The sequence below is a fragment of the Eucalyptus grandis genome, chromosome 1 (genome assembly GCF_016545825.1).
Source record: "Eucalyptus grandis isolate ANBG69807.140 chromosome 1, ASM1654582v1, whole genome shotgun sequence".
NCBI classification, from domain to species: Eukaryota; Viridiplantae; Streptophyta; class Magnoliopsida; order Myrtales; family Myrtaceae; genus Eucalyptus; species Eucalyptus grandis.
This window is the reverse complement of record NC_052612.1, coordinates 50,857,817-50,873,285: the sequence shown is the minus strand read 5'-3', so window position 1 is coordinate 50,873,285 and position 15,469 is coordinate 50,857,817. Positions and strand designations below refer to the sequence as shown.

At 40.1% G+C, this 15,469-nt stretch overlaps 2 protein-coding genes across 3 annotated transcripts; one reads left to right on the top strand and one right to left on the bottom strand.

Annotated features, from left to right (window-relative positions):
• Positions 1–3,071: 3,071 nt before the first annotated feature.
• Positions 3,072–6,914, bottom strand: LOC104425366 (DNA-directed RNA polymerase V subunit 5A). The gene is made up of 4 exons (XM_010038047.3): positions 6,556–6,914; positions 5,767–5,943; positions 4,869–4,982; positions 3,072–3,532 (listed from the first exon to the last, which is right to left on the bottom strand). The coding sequence occupies exons 1-4, from the start codon at positions 6,856–6,858 to the stop codon at positions 3,407–3,409; spliced, it is 720 nt and encodes a 239-aa protein (XP_010036349.2). The 5' UTR covers positions 6,859–6,914; the 3' UTR covers positions 3,072–3,406.
• A 3,680-nt stretch (positions 6,915–10,594) lies between these two features.
• On the top strand, positions 10,595–15,405 carry LOC104425368 (pyruvate kinase 1, cytosolic). Of its 2 annotated transcripts, none has more exons than XM_039301267.1 (16): positions 10,595–10,780; positions 11,026–11,122; positions 11,220–11,317; positions 11,647–11,802; positions 12,006–12,083; positions 12,184–12,315; positions 12,879–12,959; positions 13,145–13,213; positions 13,415–13,504; positions 13,767–13,911; positions 14,007–14,095; positions 14,228–14,323; positions 14,420–14,487; positions 14,594–14,688; positions 14,770–14,840; positions 14,961–15,405. In XM_039301267.1, the coding sequence occupies exons 1-16, from the start codon at positions 10,712–10,714 to the stop codon at positions 15,123–15,125; spliced, it is 1,599 nt and encodes a 532-aa protein (XP_039157201.1). In that variant the 5' UTR covers positions 10,595–10,711; the 3' UTR covers positions 15,126–15,405. The 2 variants fall into 2 exon arrangements, 1 of the variants encoding a protein (XP_039157201.1); XR_005546265.1 differs by having other exon boundaries at positions 10,599–10,780; positions 14,594–14,694; positions 14,784–14,840.
• Positions 15,406–15,469: the final 64 nt, after the last annotated feature.

Here is a 15,469-nt window from a genome sequence, read left to right as displayed (position 1 = left end):
GATAGCTTTTCGGGTTCATGTCCACCCTATCGCGCTCGATGTCACCCCTACCGTAGTCCTTGATCGTTTTGCTTCCTTTACCTGCGCGTACACAATCATCTCTACCATCACGCGACACGGGCGGATCTCTTTGAGTCGTTGTGGTTGAGAACAACCACTCTGCAATGCGTTCCCTTTGTAGCGGAAAATATCTCAGGCGATCCATGGCGGCTATCGTGATCGCGGTGTCGATGAATTCAAAAATTTCTATGCCGTCGTTCTGAAGAAATCCCTCTGATCATCCAGCAACTCCCTTATTGTGGCAGTGACTTCGAACAGAGTGCTTGGTGCGCAAGAAACTATCAAGAAACTGCAACAATCTCTCTGGTTTTTCGGAACAGATATCATGCGACAAGACCTAACTGTTTTGAAACCCAGTCGGAAATGATGGTGGAACGTCAACGAGAAATACAAGAGGACTAACCTGAGAAATCCTCACTTCAGCGATGGTGGAACAGGAGTTGTCTTCGTGTCACTGATGTGGTCTCTCTCTATCTAAGGTTTGTATGCGATATAAACGTTGTGTAGGAGAGGAAACTTACGGGGTTTGTTTTGGTTTTAGGTGTGCAAATGTTTCCTTTTTTTATTCTTTCTGTCCAAATTTAAAAGAATACCCAAATTTCTTCAAATATCTTTGCCAATCTATTGTCAATATTTATATCTTGTAAAAGCTTTAGACCGCTCAAATTATTTAAAAAGGCAAAAGATGCCTGAGCCGCAAAATTTAATTAAGGTAAAATGTTGTTCTAGGTGCACCCTTTGGTACTATTTGAGGAGAAGAAGGCACATCGATATGTTTTGAGCCTTAAATTGGAAATATTTATACTAAAAATATAAATTTTATTGATTACGAACATAATTATGTTTTGGCCTATCTAATAATTTCTACTTATATAGAAAGAAGTAGGCATTTTAGCACATAGGTGTTCGGAGAGAGATCAAAATCTCTAGATTGGACTAAATCAAGATAGCTTTAGAAAAATGAGAACTTTTTTATTTATTAATCTATTAATTTGGCTTTGTTTGTTTTACAAAGCAAAAATTAATCAATTTAACTGAGCCATACTGACAATTTGATTTTGACAAACCAAAAACTAATAGATTCATCTATAAACTAAGTAGTTCTATTACAAAACTATTTGCTTTAACATCAGTTTATGTTTTATATGAAATCCAATATGTTGGACGTGGAAAGAAACTAAAGAAAAGAATTTGAAGAAAGAAAACAATAGAAACCGAAGAAAAGGAGAATTCGCACACATCGGGGGCGAGAGAGAGAACTAAACAATTAGATAATATCATTAAGGATAACAACAGTTTTAATATGCTATTGGTAATGTAGTCTTAATTGTTATAGTAAGCCATTCTTATATCACAATGTGTGAAGGACAATTGAAAAATCAAATTTAAAGATTCTATTAGTTGCATTCTACAAATTAAAAGATGTCAATATATTTGAATTTAAGTTTCTAGTGACTAATAGCTTATTTCTCAAAGAGATTAAGTATAAACAATCAAATCCTTATCAATAGATGCCTTTTCAACGTATATAAAGGACGGAGAAACAGTGTGAAAAGGAGGAGAAGAGTAATAGATAGCGTTGTGCGAGGAAGAATAATTCAGTTGTTGCCATCTAAGCAAAATGACCTAAAGGACTGACGAATCTCTAAATTCATTTGACATATAAATATAGATAAGTTCGTTTTGTAACCTCGTCTTCCGTATAGAAAACGGATAATTCCTTGCAATCAAGGCTTTGTGCAGGAGATCACAAAGCACTCGTGAGAAGTTCTGATTTAGAAGAGGCCGGGGGGTGATATTAACTAAGCTTTGATTCTCCAACCAGATCATGGGTAGGCGAATTGGTGATACTTTGCCATCCGGCAGTTTACATGGTATAATTTTATCATACGGCCCACATTCGATTAACAAGATTTGGTATGGTTGATTGTCAAATTCAACGTTTATTGGTACCGAGTTCAGATTTCACATGACAAGAGAGAAATAGAGAGGAACAAATCCGAAGATGGAGGAAACGAGGGAACAATAGAAGTGACATGAGGAGGCAGATGGAGAAAACACTTTCTTAGGTATAGCAACATTATGATAACCGACTAATTAAAGCCTAATCAGAAAGTTTCCTCTCAGCATATCAGAAGATATCGACTCCTTTAACGCAAATAAATGCAGAAGTACCACTCAAGTAGCAAAGTTCTACCGGCTTCATATTTTGGAGGACAACAGGGAATGACGCACTCATTTTGGGGAAGTCGGTCTACAATCGTTTAATGCTGGACGGTCTAGTGATTCAACGTTTAATGAAAGATCCTTAACTGGTTTAATTTATGACTTATTGAAGAGGGATAAAAGAGGAGCTTTTATTTGGTTAGTCCACTCCACATGAGCAGTTAGATCAACTTGGCCCCCACATGATCCAACATTTTAAATAATATAATAGCTCATATAAAATGAGATAATAAAAGTCGAGAATTCTTATAATTTTCAAAAGCATAACCCACGTTCTTTAAGAAAGCCCTTATCAACCTCATTTTTCTAATCACTGGGATTCCCCCCAGTGCCACCCTTCCAACATGGAAGGGAGAGATGAAGGGTTCAAATCCCCACCTTCTCAATGGAGGATATAATGGGGACGCGTAAGTTTCAGGAGTAGGTTTCGACTCCCACGCCCTGCAAGAGGCGGGGCAAAAGTCTGAAAGTGAGTGTAGAATAAGAATAGAGTAGGACTAACCAAAAAAAAAAAAAAAAAAACCTCATTTTTGTTCATCTTGCATAAGAACTCAATTACCTTGAAAGGAGGATAATAGATTAATACACGTAACATCTTGATCCGAAATTTCACAGAAGGTGCCATTAACATCGATGTCACCCCATAGTATATTTTGAGTGTTTTCAAATTTGACTCGATTGGCAATAGAAGATGTCTTATTGAAAGAAAGAAGAATGCTATGGTGCATTTGCCCATTAGTGACACCTATGTCAGCCAGCAATGCGACGAGAAATAAGAACACTACTGAACAATCAGTAAAACTTCCTTGGACATGCTTTCCATCAACTAACAACAAAATGGGATCAACACGCCATTCTTTAAACACTGCAATGACTCACAGTGAAACCTACCGCATAAAACTGAAATCCAACTCCTAGCCAGAGACAACGGGAACCAGCTCAACCATCCAAAACTCTTAACAAGTGGATGGTACCATGAGCCAACCATCGTTCAAAACAGGATGGAACCATGATTACGGAACAGTCAACAAGCTGACTGATTCTGCCTACCAGTGATTATGCTAGGACACTCCTATTATAAATTGACACCACAAAAGAACAATCTCTAAAGAACACAGAATCACCAGACACAGCGATACGTAACATGCGTGCCTGTTATGTCACCACTGTAGGTTACTTTCACCACCTGACCCTTCTCAAGTCCATAGTATCTTGCGATTGCATCATTCTTCAGCATCCTCGGAAGCTGGTGAGAAACAAAATAACCACACACCATCAGCACCATCCCCAATCACCAAACTAAAGAGAGTACACAAGCTTTTCATATATCACTACATGTATATAAAAGCACACATCCTCCTGATTCCAGATAAGAAAATTCATTCTACAATGGGCGCTACTACTTGCCACGGTCCAAGCTTGTAACTCCATCCAGACACGCTTGGATCATGTAACTGTCAATGCAAGTAATGGATGCACAAACTATGTAATCTAAATAAAGCACACAATTCATAGGACAATGCTGTGTACTGGCTAACTTCTAGCAAGTCACGACAGATATTTAGGGTGCATTTGGTAACCATTTTAATTTCAGGAACAATTACTACTTAGAAATAGTTTTTTTCTGATTCTGTTCCCTGGATGAGTTTCTGAGCATTTGAAGACATTTGATAACTGTCTAAGATTTCTAGTCCCGTAATAAAAATACATTTAATACGACCCTCAAATTCTTTTATGACTTAGAATTTCTTTTAATTTTTTAATATTTTTTTCTTCTTTTTCTCTTCTTTTTTCCTTTTCTTCTTTTTCTTCTTCTTCTTCCTCCTTGAGCCGGTCGCGGACCTCACCACAGCATCACCGGCCCCCAGCGAGGCCGACCCTCACTGTGGCTAGGCGATGTTGACCTGGGCCAAATCTAGCGAGGCCAAGCTTGCTCAATCACTAGCAAGACTCGGCCTCACCAGCAGCCAGCAACCAGCTCAAGGAAGAAGAAGAAGAAAAAGAAGAAAAGAAAAGACGAAAAAAAAATGAGTTTGATTCTGGAGTTGTTCCCGATAACAAAAAGACAAATTTTTTTTTTTTATTTCTTAATTATGTTCAAAATCTGTTTCTAAGAACAAAAAAGTTACCAAACGAATTTATGTTCTTTTTTCTTAATCAGAGACTGTTTGGCTGGCTATCAAAGAGGGCCTTACTTGGATCACGTCATTTCCCATTAGTAGATATATGGTGGGTGACCAATGAACAGCAAATTCATGACTTCAAATGGAAACTCATTAGGGTACTTAATTGACTCAAAATAGCGGAAGCATAAAATACAGATAATAGCAGATAGTTTCCTCCCTGTACAACTGGATAAACTTACCTAAATTCGCACATCACCACATTCACATGTATATATTTAGCTATATGAAGTACCTTAATTTTTTAAACTATGATCATTCGGTGTGTGAATGATTACCATAAGAGTATTGTTTTCAAGAAAGAAACTTCATGCAATGGAACCAAATATTACTGCTAAAAATTCAAAATGAAACAAGATTTCTAATATGCAAAATTGGTAGAGATAATAGTCCACTAACCTGCTTCTCCTGTATGCTGTACTTCTTTAAAAGCCTTTGCTTTTCTTGGTCAGTCAGAACACGATGTTTAGGCTTGAGGACATGCTTGGTTATATTGACAAGCAAGTCTGTTATCTGACATGGTACCAGAAAATAATGAATGATGGGAGCATCAGATGACAAACTAGTTAAAATACACATAAAGATGAAACACGAGTCTCTGGATTACAAAATAATAGACAGCACTAGATGACAGAGCTGTTGATTGTAAAACATGTTTTATAAGATTGAGATTAGATACTAATGTCCCCAAAAGGCATGAATTCATAACGGACAGCATAAAATCCACAGAATACTGGATCAAAAGGAGAAGAGGTTCATGAAATAAATCTTGAAGTCACTCAGCATCAGGAATTGGTAGGAAAATGCTTGAAGTGAGCGTGAGAGCAATCAAACATAGGCAACACAAGTGACTCCACAGAAAGGGGAGGGAATAGCCAGGCTCTAAAAGCATGCAAGCATGAGCAGCCCAAAAGTTGTTTGAGTAGAGAAGAAGATGAATATGTCTTGCCACATTATTTACGATTTGGTTACTCAAAGCCTTCACGTCTTTACTCCAACAAGTAACATAAAGAGGCGTCGGGTACATTAGGGCTAAAATTGGATTTCCCAAATTTACCTCAACCAGGAATGAGCATTCTTTTCGCAATAACCACCTCAAGCACTAAGGAAATTAATTGATTTGCATTGCACCTTTACCTCTAAAAAGAACTAACGCTTACATTTTAGTCAACTTCAGAAAAAGAACAAAAGGCCTCAGTTCCAATTAAGTGAAACTCCTAGCTATAGCCAAGATACGATCTGCATTCTAATGCACAGTAATGAGGGGGCAAAAGAAGTGAATAGAACAATGCAATACCTGGAACACTTGGACTTTAAAAGGAAAAAGATCCAGTGCTTTAAGAGCTTGATTGGTCATTTCACCTTGCAAGACCAATATCAATCCGCTCAAGCCATCTTTGTTAGCAATTTGCCCACTTATATATCGGATACTAGTGACTTTCACAGGGCCAGGATTGCAAAAATACACCAACACCTGCAGTCAGGGCAATTTTCAATCCAGCAAAATGACGATTCGCTGGCAAATAAGTTTATGCAAAGTAGAAGAAATCAAGAATGCCAACGAAAAGAGCGAAAGAAGCTACCATAAGCCATGAGATATGATTTCAGGATCATATAAAGAAAAACAACGTACTACAGGACGCATTTCTACTTCCGATGAGATCTGTCAATTTCTCATGGTACCCAAGACTGAGGTAGAAACGCTCAAGAGACAACGCTTTTGACATGCTAGAGCAAAAACAAAGATGCTAGAGCAAAGGTTCCTCTCACTGGAAATTAATTACTCACGACACGCCAAAAGGATTCGAAACCAAAAATCCAGTGTCTCGATTTTCTTCTAACTTGGCAAGGCATGCAAGCAAAAAATTTCATCACTTTACAGAGAATTTTCAAAAGTGATAATCAAGACAGAATGATCGTGATCGAACCCTATCTCAGAAGCAACCGAAAAATCTCTACTTTAACACTCGACAAAGCAGCATTTCACTTCAGTCCATTGACGAGCACTTTAAGGGCACAACCACATGGAAGACCATCGACCACTTTAACATCAGAGGAAATGGGGGAGCGCGATCGAAGGGCTTACTCGCTTGGAAGGGTCGGAGCGGAGGGAGTTGGAGATGCGGAGGCGGTCGATGTCGGGGCTCTGGCCGTGGGCGGCGCGGAACTCGGCGAGGGAAACGTCGATGTCGGAGGAGGGGATGGCGTAGCCCCTGTCCCGGAGCATCTCCAGGAGGGTCCGCCGCGCCAGGTAGTAGCGGTGGCTCTGGACGCTGCCCTCATCGACGTAGCTGCTCATGCACCGCGGCCGCGCCTGCCCGTTCGCCGCCGCCGCCGCCGCCGCCGCCGCCATTCCCGAGTCGTCGACGTTCATCGCCGTCGCGGCCATGGTCTGTGCTCGGAGTGCGTGACGTCAGCGTGACCGAGACCACCAGTTGGACGGGAACGTCCCTCTGTTCCGCTGAGCTAATATCTGATTGGCGGGCCGAACCGGATCAAAATGGGCCGGTTCGCTGATTAACTGGGCCGAAAGAATTAGCCCAATTGGGTTCACATCATCTGGCCGTTTGAACGCAAACCCCAAAAAAAAAAAAAAAAAAAAAAATCATGTGACCGACTCGAACCGTGTTTTCAGTTCGGGTTCCATTGTAGCTTTCTTTGTGCAGGGCCGGACCGGATATTAGCAAGAACTGGCTCAACCCGAACCATCGACAGCCCCTATTATTGAGGACCTTTATTGATGAATGCTTCATCCTTGCCTACGGAGAAGGTACCATGGACGCCGACCGACTGTCGTGATTACCTCGAGTATCCTCCTAAGAATTGTGTGTTCGTGATTGGGTGATCAAGCTGGTGCTACTGCACTGCCAAAAATTCTTAGTGAATTAATATAGGCGTTGAAACCCTTGCTCTAAAGGAAGGTTTGTCACTTCTGGTCGAGGAAGGAAATGCACTTCAACTAAACTTTAAGAGCTTGATATGAAGGTGGCGTTATCAAGTAATAACTTATCTATGTGTAAGTGTCTTGAAGATATCTCACAAAGCCATTGACCCTCCAAAGATTAATTTTGGATTGCAAAAACCTTCATGCCCAAATGGAGAATGTTCTCATTCAACATTGTCCATGAAAAGCCAATCAAATTGTAGATTGGATTGTGATAGCCCACCAAATAAAAATATTCCTTTCAATTGGCTTACTAAGCCCCCTAAAACCTTTGGGATATATTATGTTTTGAATCTCGTTCTCTTGAGCATCATAGTTTTTATGGATGAATGAATAAAATTTGTCTTCAACCAAAATAATAATAATAATAATAATTTCAGCCGTTCTTTTTTCTTTTTTTTTCTTTTTTCTTTTTTTTTTTTTTTTTTAACTTTGTTTGTCTTTTTTCCATCACCACCTTAATTGGAGAGGGCGGACAACTTTCTACATTGGCAGTTTGTTTGTTTTTCCACGCTACTTCCCTTTTTCACTGTTCAACATTGTCTGCAACTAGCACGCTGCCATCATGGAAGAAGAAAGAAGAAGAAGGAGCAACGCAGGTCCATTTGAGCAGTTCTCTGAATAACTTGTGGATGTGAGTACCTCACCTGTCATCCTCTATAGAATAAATGAGGGCCTGCCAGAATGGACCGCTAAAACTAAAATTAGTTATTAGCTAAGCAGCGTCACCGAAAGAAAGAAATCATTGCCGAAGTCTGGCAAGAGAGAGAGAGAGAGAGAGATCCATCTAGAGGGTGAAACTTGAGGAATGATCATAAAAGGGTTTTTCTCTCACCAAAATTCAAAATGTCTCTAAAGCCCCTTAGGGAAAATATTTGGTGTTTCGCAACCATTTTCGAAAGCTACTTGGCCAAATGTCAGCATTCCCAATGCTGGGGAGGATCAGCTTGGAGTATTTGGCATTTCAGAAATGCCCGTTCACTGTTCATCTTCTTCTCCCTTCTTCTTCGTTTGTCTTCTTCGTCTTCCTTGCCGCCTAAGAGTTCGGCTTCTCCGGCAGCCGCCATCGCCGCGTGGGGGTCTTGCGTCCCCGGTGACCACTGCCTGGGGTGGCGGGACCCACGAGCCAGGCGACGTTGCCTAGGTCCGCACGACCTTAGGCGGCGTCGCCTGGCGTGCGTGAGCCAAGCCACGCCACCTGAGGTTGCTAGATCTGGCCGCCGGACAACCAAATTTGGCCTCCGCGACCTCAGGCCCCCATATCTGGTGGTCGGTAGCCAGATACGATTGGCCGGCAATTGGTCGGCCGGAATTTGATTTTCTAACTTAAATAAAAAATAAAAAATAGCAAAAGTCAATTAGAGAGGTGAATTTTACCAAACGGTGTTTATGCTAAGTTGCATTTCAATGCTATAATTTACCAAACGGTGTAACATTTCCGCAAACTCCCCTACCTCAAAGATATTTGCATTCTCCACGAACCCTATATCTTTATCTACAAATTAATTTCTGTATTTTATGAAAGTTTCGAGTGTTTCAGATTAAGAAAAAGTCAAAATGCATCTATAGTAAAATTTATATTAAGTAGAAAGAAAAAAGCAAAAATGTAAAAATCTATGTAAACGTGCCTAAATTGAAAGAGTTGAGTTTGCTTGGAGTTGATAATAAGTCAAAGACACAATAGTAATTTTTGCTACTTCCACCGAAACATAAAAGATTTATTAAAATTTCAGGACAAGTGAACTTTAACTCTTTTTTTAATCTCGAAACTTTCGTAGTACATACAAGTTTTGACTTTTTCATTATCTTTTGAATTTTGAATGATATAACAAATTTTGACCCGAAAAAAAGTTGCTTTTTAACTTTTGCTTAAACATAAATTACATGTGCCAAATTTTTTTTGTAAGACTTCAAATGACTCTACATGGAAATTTCTCTGTATTTTAAAAATTCAAGTTGTTAACATTAAAATTTGTTTAAAAGAAGAAGAAGAAACTTTAGATATCAAAAGCAAAAGACATTTTCATCAAGAAGCCTCTGTTTTTTGCAGTTTTCTCTCTTCTTTTTTGGGCCCCTCGCAGCAGAGACGCCTTCATCTGAGCAGATATGGCTCTGTCTTCACGGTCTTTGGCCACCATCTTGGCTCATCTCGTGACTGCTCAGATTACACGACAAAGACTCAAAGTTCAGTCTTAAGATTCGGCACTTTTACTCTGTTCTTTTCCCTTTCAGCAGTCTCTCCTTTGATTCCATCCAACTTCTCTCATTCCCCGGTAACTCAAAACTGCCGAAGCAAACCCGAAATGGGGTCTTCGCCACAGCTCCAGACGAGTGTTTCTGTTAGATCCTTTAGTCGGGTACTGAAAATGGCGAGTTTTCAAGAGCCTTTTCAGAGGGGATTCAACATGACATGAGCGAATGAAGTGAAACCACCAACTGCAATGTCACGTCGTAATCAATGGTCATTTGTGGGGGCGCACGAGCAGGGCAAAGAGATGTCGTTTTTCGAGTACGTGGAGATATCAGATAAGGTTCCGTCTCCCTTCGATTAGGAAACCTTGAACTGTGGTAGGGTAGGGTTGGTTGGTGGTAGGAAGTAGTTGGCTTGAGGAAATGGAGAAAAGTGTCCTCACGTGGCCCTCTTCATCGTTGGACCAGACCACGTTGGTGGTATAAGAATTCTCCTTGTTAACAACAGGTCCCCATGCTTAAGATTTATATCCTAAAATTTCGGCTCTTGGGAAAAAAAATTGCGACTTTTAAAGACTTTATGATGTTACCTTAGATTATGTCATCATTCCAGAAAGAATCTGCCTACTTTTTGGTAAATAAAGAAACTTAGTCCAGAGTATTTGAGGGAGGATAAGGAGATGTAGAACAAGAGAAGTAGCGGAAAATGCAAATATCTGTCATCAGTATTTAGTGAGATACATTGTTAAGAGCATTTCGGATGTTGGTTACACGTGATACGAGAAATTTGGAAATTTATTTACAAGATCCTTTATGGAGTGGCTATGGAAAGCAATGACAGAGCATTGAATATTTGGTAAAACTCATGTATAATTCCTACCTACCAAGTAGGCCCCAAGTTGCTACCTTTCCCCTCTCTCTCTCTCTCTCTCTCTCTCAGTCTCACTCGCCAAAATCCTGTCACAAACTTGCATTTTCCTTCTGGCTGAAGTCACAAACTAACTCCACATTAACAGATCCCTCCTTCCCTCCCTCCCTCCCTCCATCCCTCTGTGACATTGTGAAATTCAAGACTTTCACAGGCAAAGAGTCTCCCAAACAGGGAAAAATGCAGGGAGGCCAACTGATAGTTGAAGAGAATACGAAGCTCTTATCAGTTCTAACTCCTTCTAAACCTGTACATCTCTCTCTCTCTCCTTTTCAAGTCCTTTCTATGGTGAATGTGCTTTATGTTACTTGATTTCTGTGAGTTGTGTGCATATAGTCAGGTTGGTTCTTCCTGAATTATGTGCTTTGGAGTCTTGAGAAATAGATTTGATGAGGAGATTAACATGCATGTTATGCAAATCATAAGTTCCGATATTATTATTTATATCATCCAACTATTATTATGATTCACTTTGTGGGTTTCTCACCTTGCAGAGCTATATACAATCACTCACCAAAATCATCGGCACTCTCGGACCTAATTCACGCTCCATTGAAGTTATCGAGGCATGCCTCAAGGCGGGAATGTCAGGTGCAATCGAACCACTGCTCCTTCAGCAAATTTGATCTACCTAAAGACAGTCCCTGATCTGTCCGCAATTACTAATTTTAGCTTTTCCTTTGGTTAGTTGCGCGATTTGATTTTTCTTGGCTAGATGGAGACTACCATCAGGAAACTCTCGAGAATTTGAGGATGGCTATGAAAAACACTAGGAAGCTTTGTGCAGTGAGTAATCTGTTCTGCGTTTGTGTTCCTCTTATAGTCATCCCCTGAATAGAGACTTCGTCATCTTACTATATAACCTTTTTAAGTGTCCATTAACAAGTGCTCGCTGCAGTGGTTATCTGTCTTGTTTCCTCTCGCACCAAGCATTATGACGCTTTAAGTGCCTGTTAACTCTCAAGTTTCAACGCCTTATTAAAGCTTATAAGTTATCTCTAATGTTTGTTTTCCTGTCTCAAAAGATGAAGGCATAGTCCGTCATATTTGATTAAACATCTTAGGTGTTTGAAGGTACCTTGTCTGAAAAATTGCGAGTATTGGTTTATTGTCAGATAATGCTGGACACAACAGGCCCAGAGCTACAAGTATGCAACAAAACTGGGAATCCAATTGATTTTAAGGCCGATAGTCACATAACCGTAACTTCAGACCTTTCTAAAGAATTTTGTGCTGAAGTCTTACCAGTTGACTATGCAGACTTAGCTAAGGTAAATTTTTTCTTCTGCACTATGTTAACATATGTTAAACATGAGGATTGTCATTTTCTCACTCATCTGAATATAATCATGAAATAAACTGACAAAAGGCAACACAAAACAGGATTAGCCCGTGTGTAGAATTGCAAATGCTAGAGTAATTCTCCTGGATATGCCTAGCCTAACAATATCTTCTATTTACTTCTTCAATGCAGATGGTTCGGAAGGGTGACACAGTTTATCTTGGACAGCATCTCTTCACAGGACATGAAACTACATCTGTCTGGCTCGAGGTAGCTTAGTAACTGTGGAGCTTTCTTCACCAGCCCTCCGAATTGCAGAGTGATTGTTTAGCTTAATCTCATTTGCTAGTTCTGTTGACGAATTTCACAGGTCCTGGAGACAAAAGGTCAAGATGTCATTTGTCTTGTGAAAAACAGTGCCACTCTCGCAGGCTCCATGTTTACTGTCTACGTATCCAATGTCCCGATCAACTTGCCCACATTAACTGAACATGACAAGCAGGTACTGCTTATCTTCTTTCTCTTCAACTAGAAAGCCCATTAATACTTTTTACATGAGGAACAGTAATAGATGGGAACAAGGCGATCTACCAGTTAAATAATGCTGCTGAATTTTTGCTTCATATAATTATAAAAATAACTAGCAGTTTGTAAGAGTAAGATATGCAAATGCCTAGTCACTCCTATCAAAAGTTGTATTGCACAGGCCATTTGCATGTATTTTTATGCTGGAAAGCAGCTAATTTTGCCGCCATAAACATAGTTTCTTTTCCATAAATTGTTTAATTATGTCCTCTGGTTGGATGACATTGGCCATGCAAAATCTCTCCGTCTCAGTTCAGTTTTTGCTGGATTTATAGTGGGTTATGGAGTTCCTTTCCCTTCAAGGCTTCAGCTACAATAAAACACATCCACATCACAGTAGATGAGTGCAACTTTAATAACCTCAGGCTCACTTATCAACTTCACTGTTTGTTGCTGTATTTACCAATTCAAACTTTTCTTTCTACTGCAAATCTGCCAAAATCACTTGAAGTGATCTCACTTCTGCTCCATGCTTGACAGGTTATATCGAAGTGGGGATCACGCAACAATGTTGATTTTATCTCTCTTTCATACACCTGCCATGCGGAAGATGTAAAGGAGGTCAGTTAGGATCACATGTGCTTGCTGTTTCTTTTACTGTCCTGTTATCATATTGGAGTCAGTCCTTTGTAAAACTTGGTTTTTATTGAAGTAGGAAACCAGATGCAGGAAGGATTTACAAGCAGACAGCATCTTGTAGAATTGTTTATGTTTGGCTTTGGCCTTAAATGAGTTCTTTTCTACAGCTCAGGGATTTCCTTAAGAAGCAGAATCTCAGTGAGACTCAAATATATGCGAAAGTTGAAACTGTGGAGGTAAGCTGACGTTTTGACAGGATAAAATAATTACAATTTCGGTTTTTCCCATAAGAATGATTCTTGTGGTCTCCATAATTCAGTTTTAGCATTACTAATTCCTTTTAGCGGGGTTTGAAGAATAGTTCTCGTATTAACTGTGACTTCATTTCAATTCAGTCCTTTCCTCTAATGTCAGTCACTTGTCTGCAATCATGCCAGGGCATGAAACATTTCGACGAGATTCTGCAGGAAGCAGATGGCATAATCTTTGGTCGAGGAAACTTAGGAATCGACTTACCCCCAGAAAAGGTCAGGGCTGTTGTTTGTAGATACTCCTAATCAGCACCAAATACATTCTTTCTCATGACTATCTAGAAATTGATACAGGAGTCCCTGAATCTCTTTATGATGCAAAAATTAATAGCAAGGGGTCCGTGATGAAGTTATTAGTATGGTCATTAATACGACCATAAGGATTTACTTGCCAATACCAAATAATGAATCTATGCATGCACTTCACTTTTATAATACGATTATCCTAGGTGATTAATGTTTGCTCCTCGTTTTCTAGGTCTTCTTGTTTCAGAAATATGCTGTGAATAAATGCAACATTGTGGGTAAACCTGTTGTAATTACTCGAGTGGTTGATAGCATGACTGGAAACCTGCGTCCAACTCGTGCGGAAGCAACTGATGTTGCCAATGCTGTTCTTGATGGTTTGTGTCACAATGAACTCTGACAGTACTACGTTTTTTTCACATGTAGAGACTCCCCTGCAAACTTCAGTCATTTTCTTTGTGTAATTAAACAGGTGCCGACGGAATAATGCTAGGTGCAGAGACCCTGCGGGGTCTCTATCCCGTGGAGTCCATAAAAATTGTGGGCAAGATTTGCGCTGAAGTAAGTGACTAAGTGATAGGAGGAATATTTCATTTGAAAACGGTAGCAGTCCCCAGGATGGTATTATGCCTGTAGGTCTATGTTTTCTCATGCCAATGAACGCTACTTGACAGGGCTTAGTTGATATTGCAGGCTGAGAATGTGTACAACTACACCCTCAATTTCAAGAGAATCATCAGACATGTTGAAGAGCCAATGTCCTATGCAGAGTCCGTGGCCTCATCAGCGGTACTATATTTCTTAATAACCTAGCTGTCTAAAGATAATTCTTCCTGTCGATTACCCATTAAAGCCGCTCTAATATCCTGTTTGATATATCTGAAGGTACGTTCTGCTGTTAAGGTCAATGCTGCAATAATTGTTGTTTTCACATCTTCCGGCAGAGCAGCAAGGTGTTCTAACAAATGCCTATGTTTTAGCTTTCATATTTCACTTAAATCAAGACTTCAAGTATAGAGAGTGATCTGACGATTAAATGTGGCGTGATATTATTTGTAGGCTAATTGCAAAATACAGGCCACATGTGCCTGTTGTCGCGATCGTGACCCCTCGCCTCCAGGCGAATTCACTGAAATGGACTTTCTCTGGCGCTGGCGCAGGTAATGGAAAAGTTCTCTCAGCCTTAGTGGGTTTGATCCTGTGTTCAGTTATCGAAAAATCTCCTATCCAATGAGCTTTCATGAAACAGGCTAGGCAGTTGCTTGGAGTGAGAGGTGTTTACCCTATTCTGGGTAGTCCAGATAATGTAAGGGCTTTTCTTTCTTCTTACTTGTTTGGTTCGTGTGGTTGATCTTCTGGTGCATTGGCACATAATTAGCAACAATTGCAGCTGTTCAGTCATTTTCTTGATTGCACATCGATGCAGGTGGCGTCAGGCAGTTCCATTGAAGAACCTGGACTGAGACTAGCTATTGAGCATGGTAGATCAGTCGGACTGCTCAAATCTAGTGACCGCATCGTTGTCTTCCAGAAGATTGGAGATTCAGCAGTGGTCAAGATCGTTGAGGTTCAAGGCCAGCTTTTGGTATAAGACAGATTGAGACCACAATCGGGGTCTCACTCCGATTTTATCAGTCCTCATGCTCTGCATCTCTCTAGCAATGTCCTCGCCATTTCACTCATATTCCCCTCTTAATTTTTCCCGGTTGCCATTCATTTACTTAGCTATGAATTTGATGGATGCCAAGGGATATTTCGCCGACTACATCACTCGCCTGCTGGTGCTGGCTAAGTAAGCAAAAGTTTTCAAGCTCCTGATGTTTGTCAGCCAAGATGCCTAAGCAAAACAATAAATGCTATTCACAAGCTGACTCTACGCAGCGAGATGGAAAGAAGACTCTGCTTGAAGAAACGTTTGTCCATATTCAATCTAAT

What these genes read in the sequence shown, in the direction of transcription:
- LOC104425366 (XM_010038047.3), bottom strand. Translation starts at nt 6,858, where the DNA reads ATGGCCGCGACGGCGATGAACGTCGACGACTCGGGAATGGCGGCGGCG. An exon ending in GCTCCGACCCTTCCAAGCGA is followed by an intron (nt 5,944 to 6,555) that starts GTAAGCCCTTCG and finishes CCCTGACTGCAG; the next exon opens with GTGTTGGTGTATTTTTGCAA. An exon ending in ACAGCATACAGGAGAAGCAG is followed by an intron (nt 3,533 to 4,868) that starts GTTAGTGGACTA and finishes GTTTCTCACCAG; the next exon opens with CTTCCGAGGATGCTGAAGAA.
- LOC104425368 (XM_039301267.1), top strand. Translation starts at nt 10,712, where the DNA reads ATGCAGGGAGGCCAACTGATAGTTGAAGAGAATACGAAGCTCTTATCA. An exon ending in TTCTAACTCCTTCTAAACCT is followed by an intron (nt 10,781 to 11,025) that starts GTACATCTCTCT and finishes CTCACCTTGCAG; the next exon opens with AGCTATATACAATCACTCAC. An exon ending in ATGCGGAAGATGTAAAGGAG is followed by an intron (nt 12,960 to 13,144) that starts GTCAGTTAGGAT and finishes TCTTTTCTACAG; the next exon opens with CTCAGGGATTTCCTTAAGAA.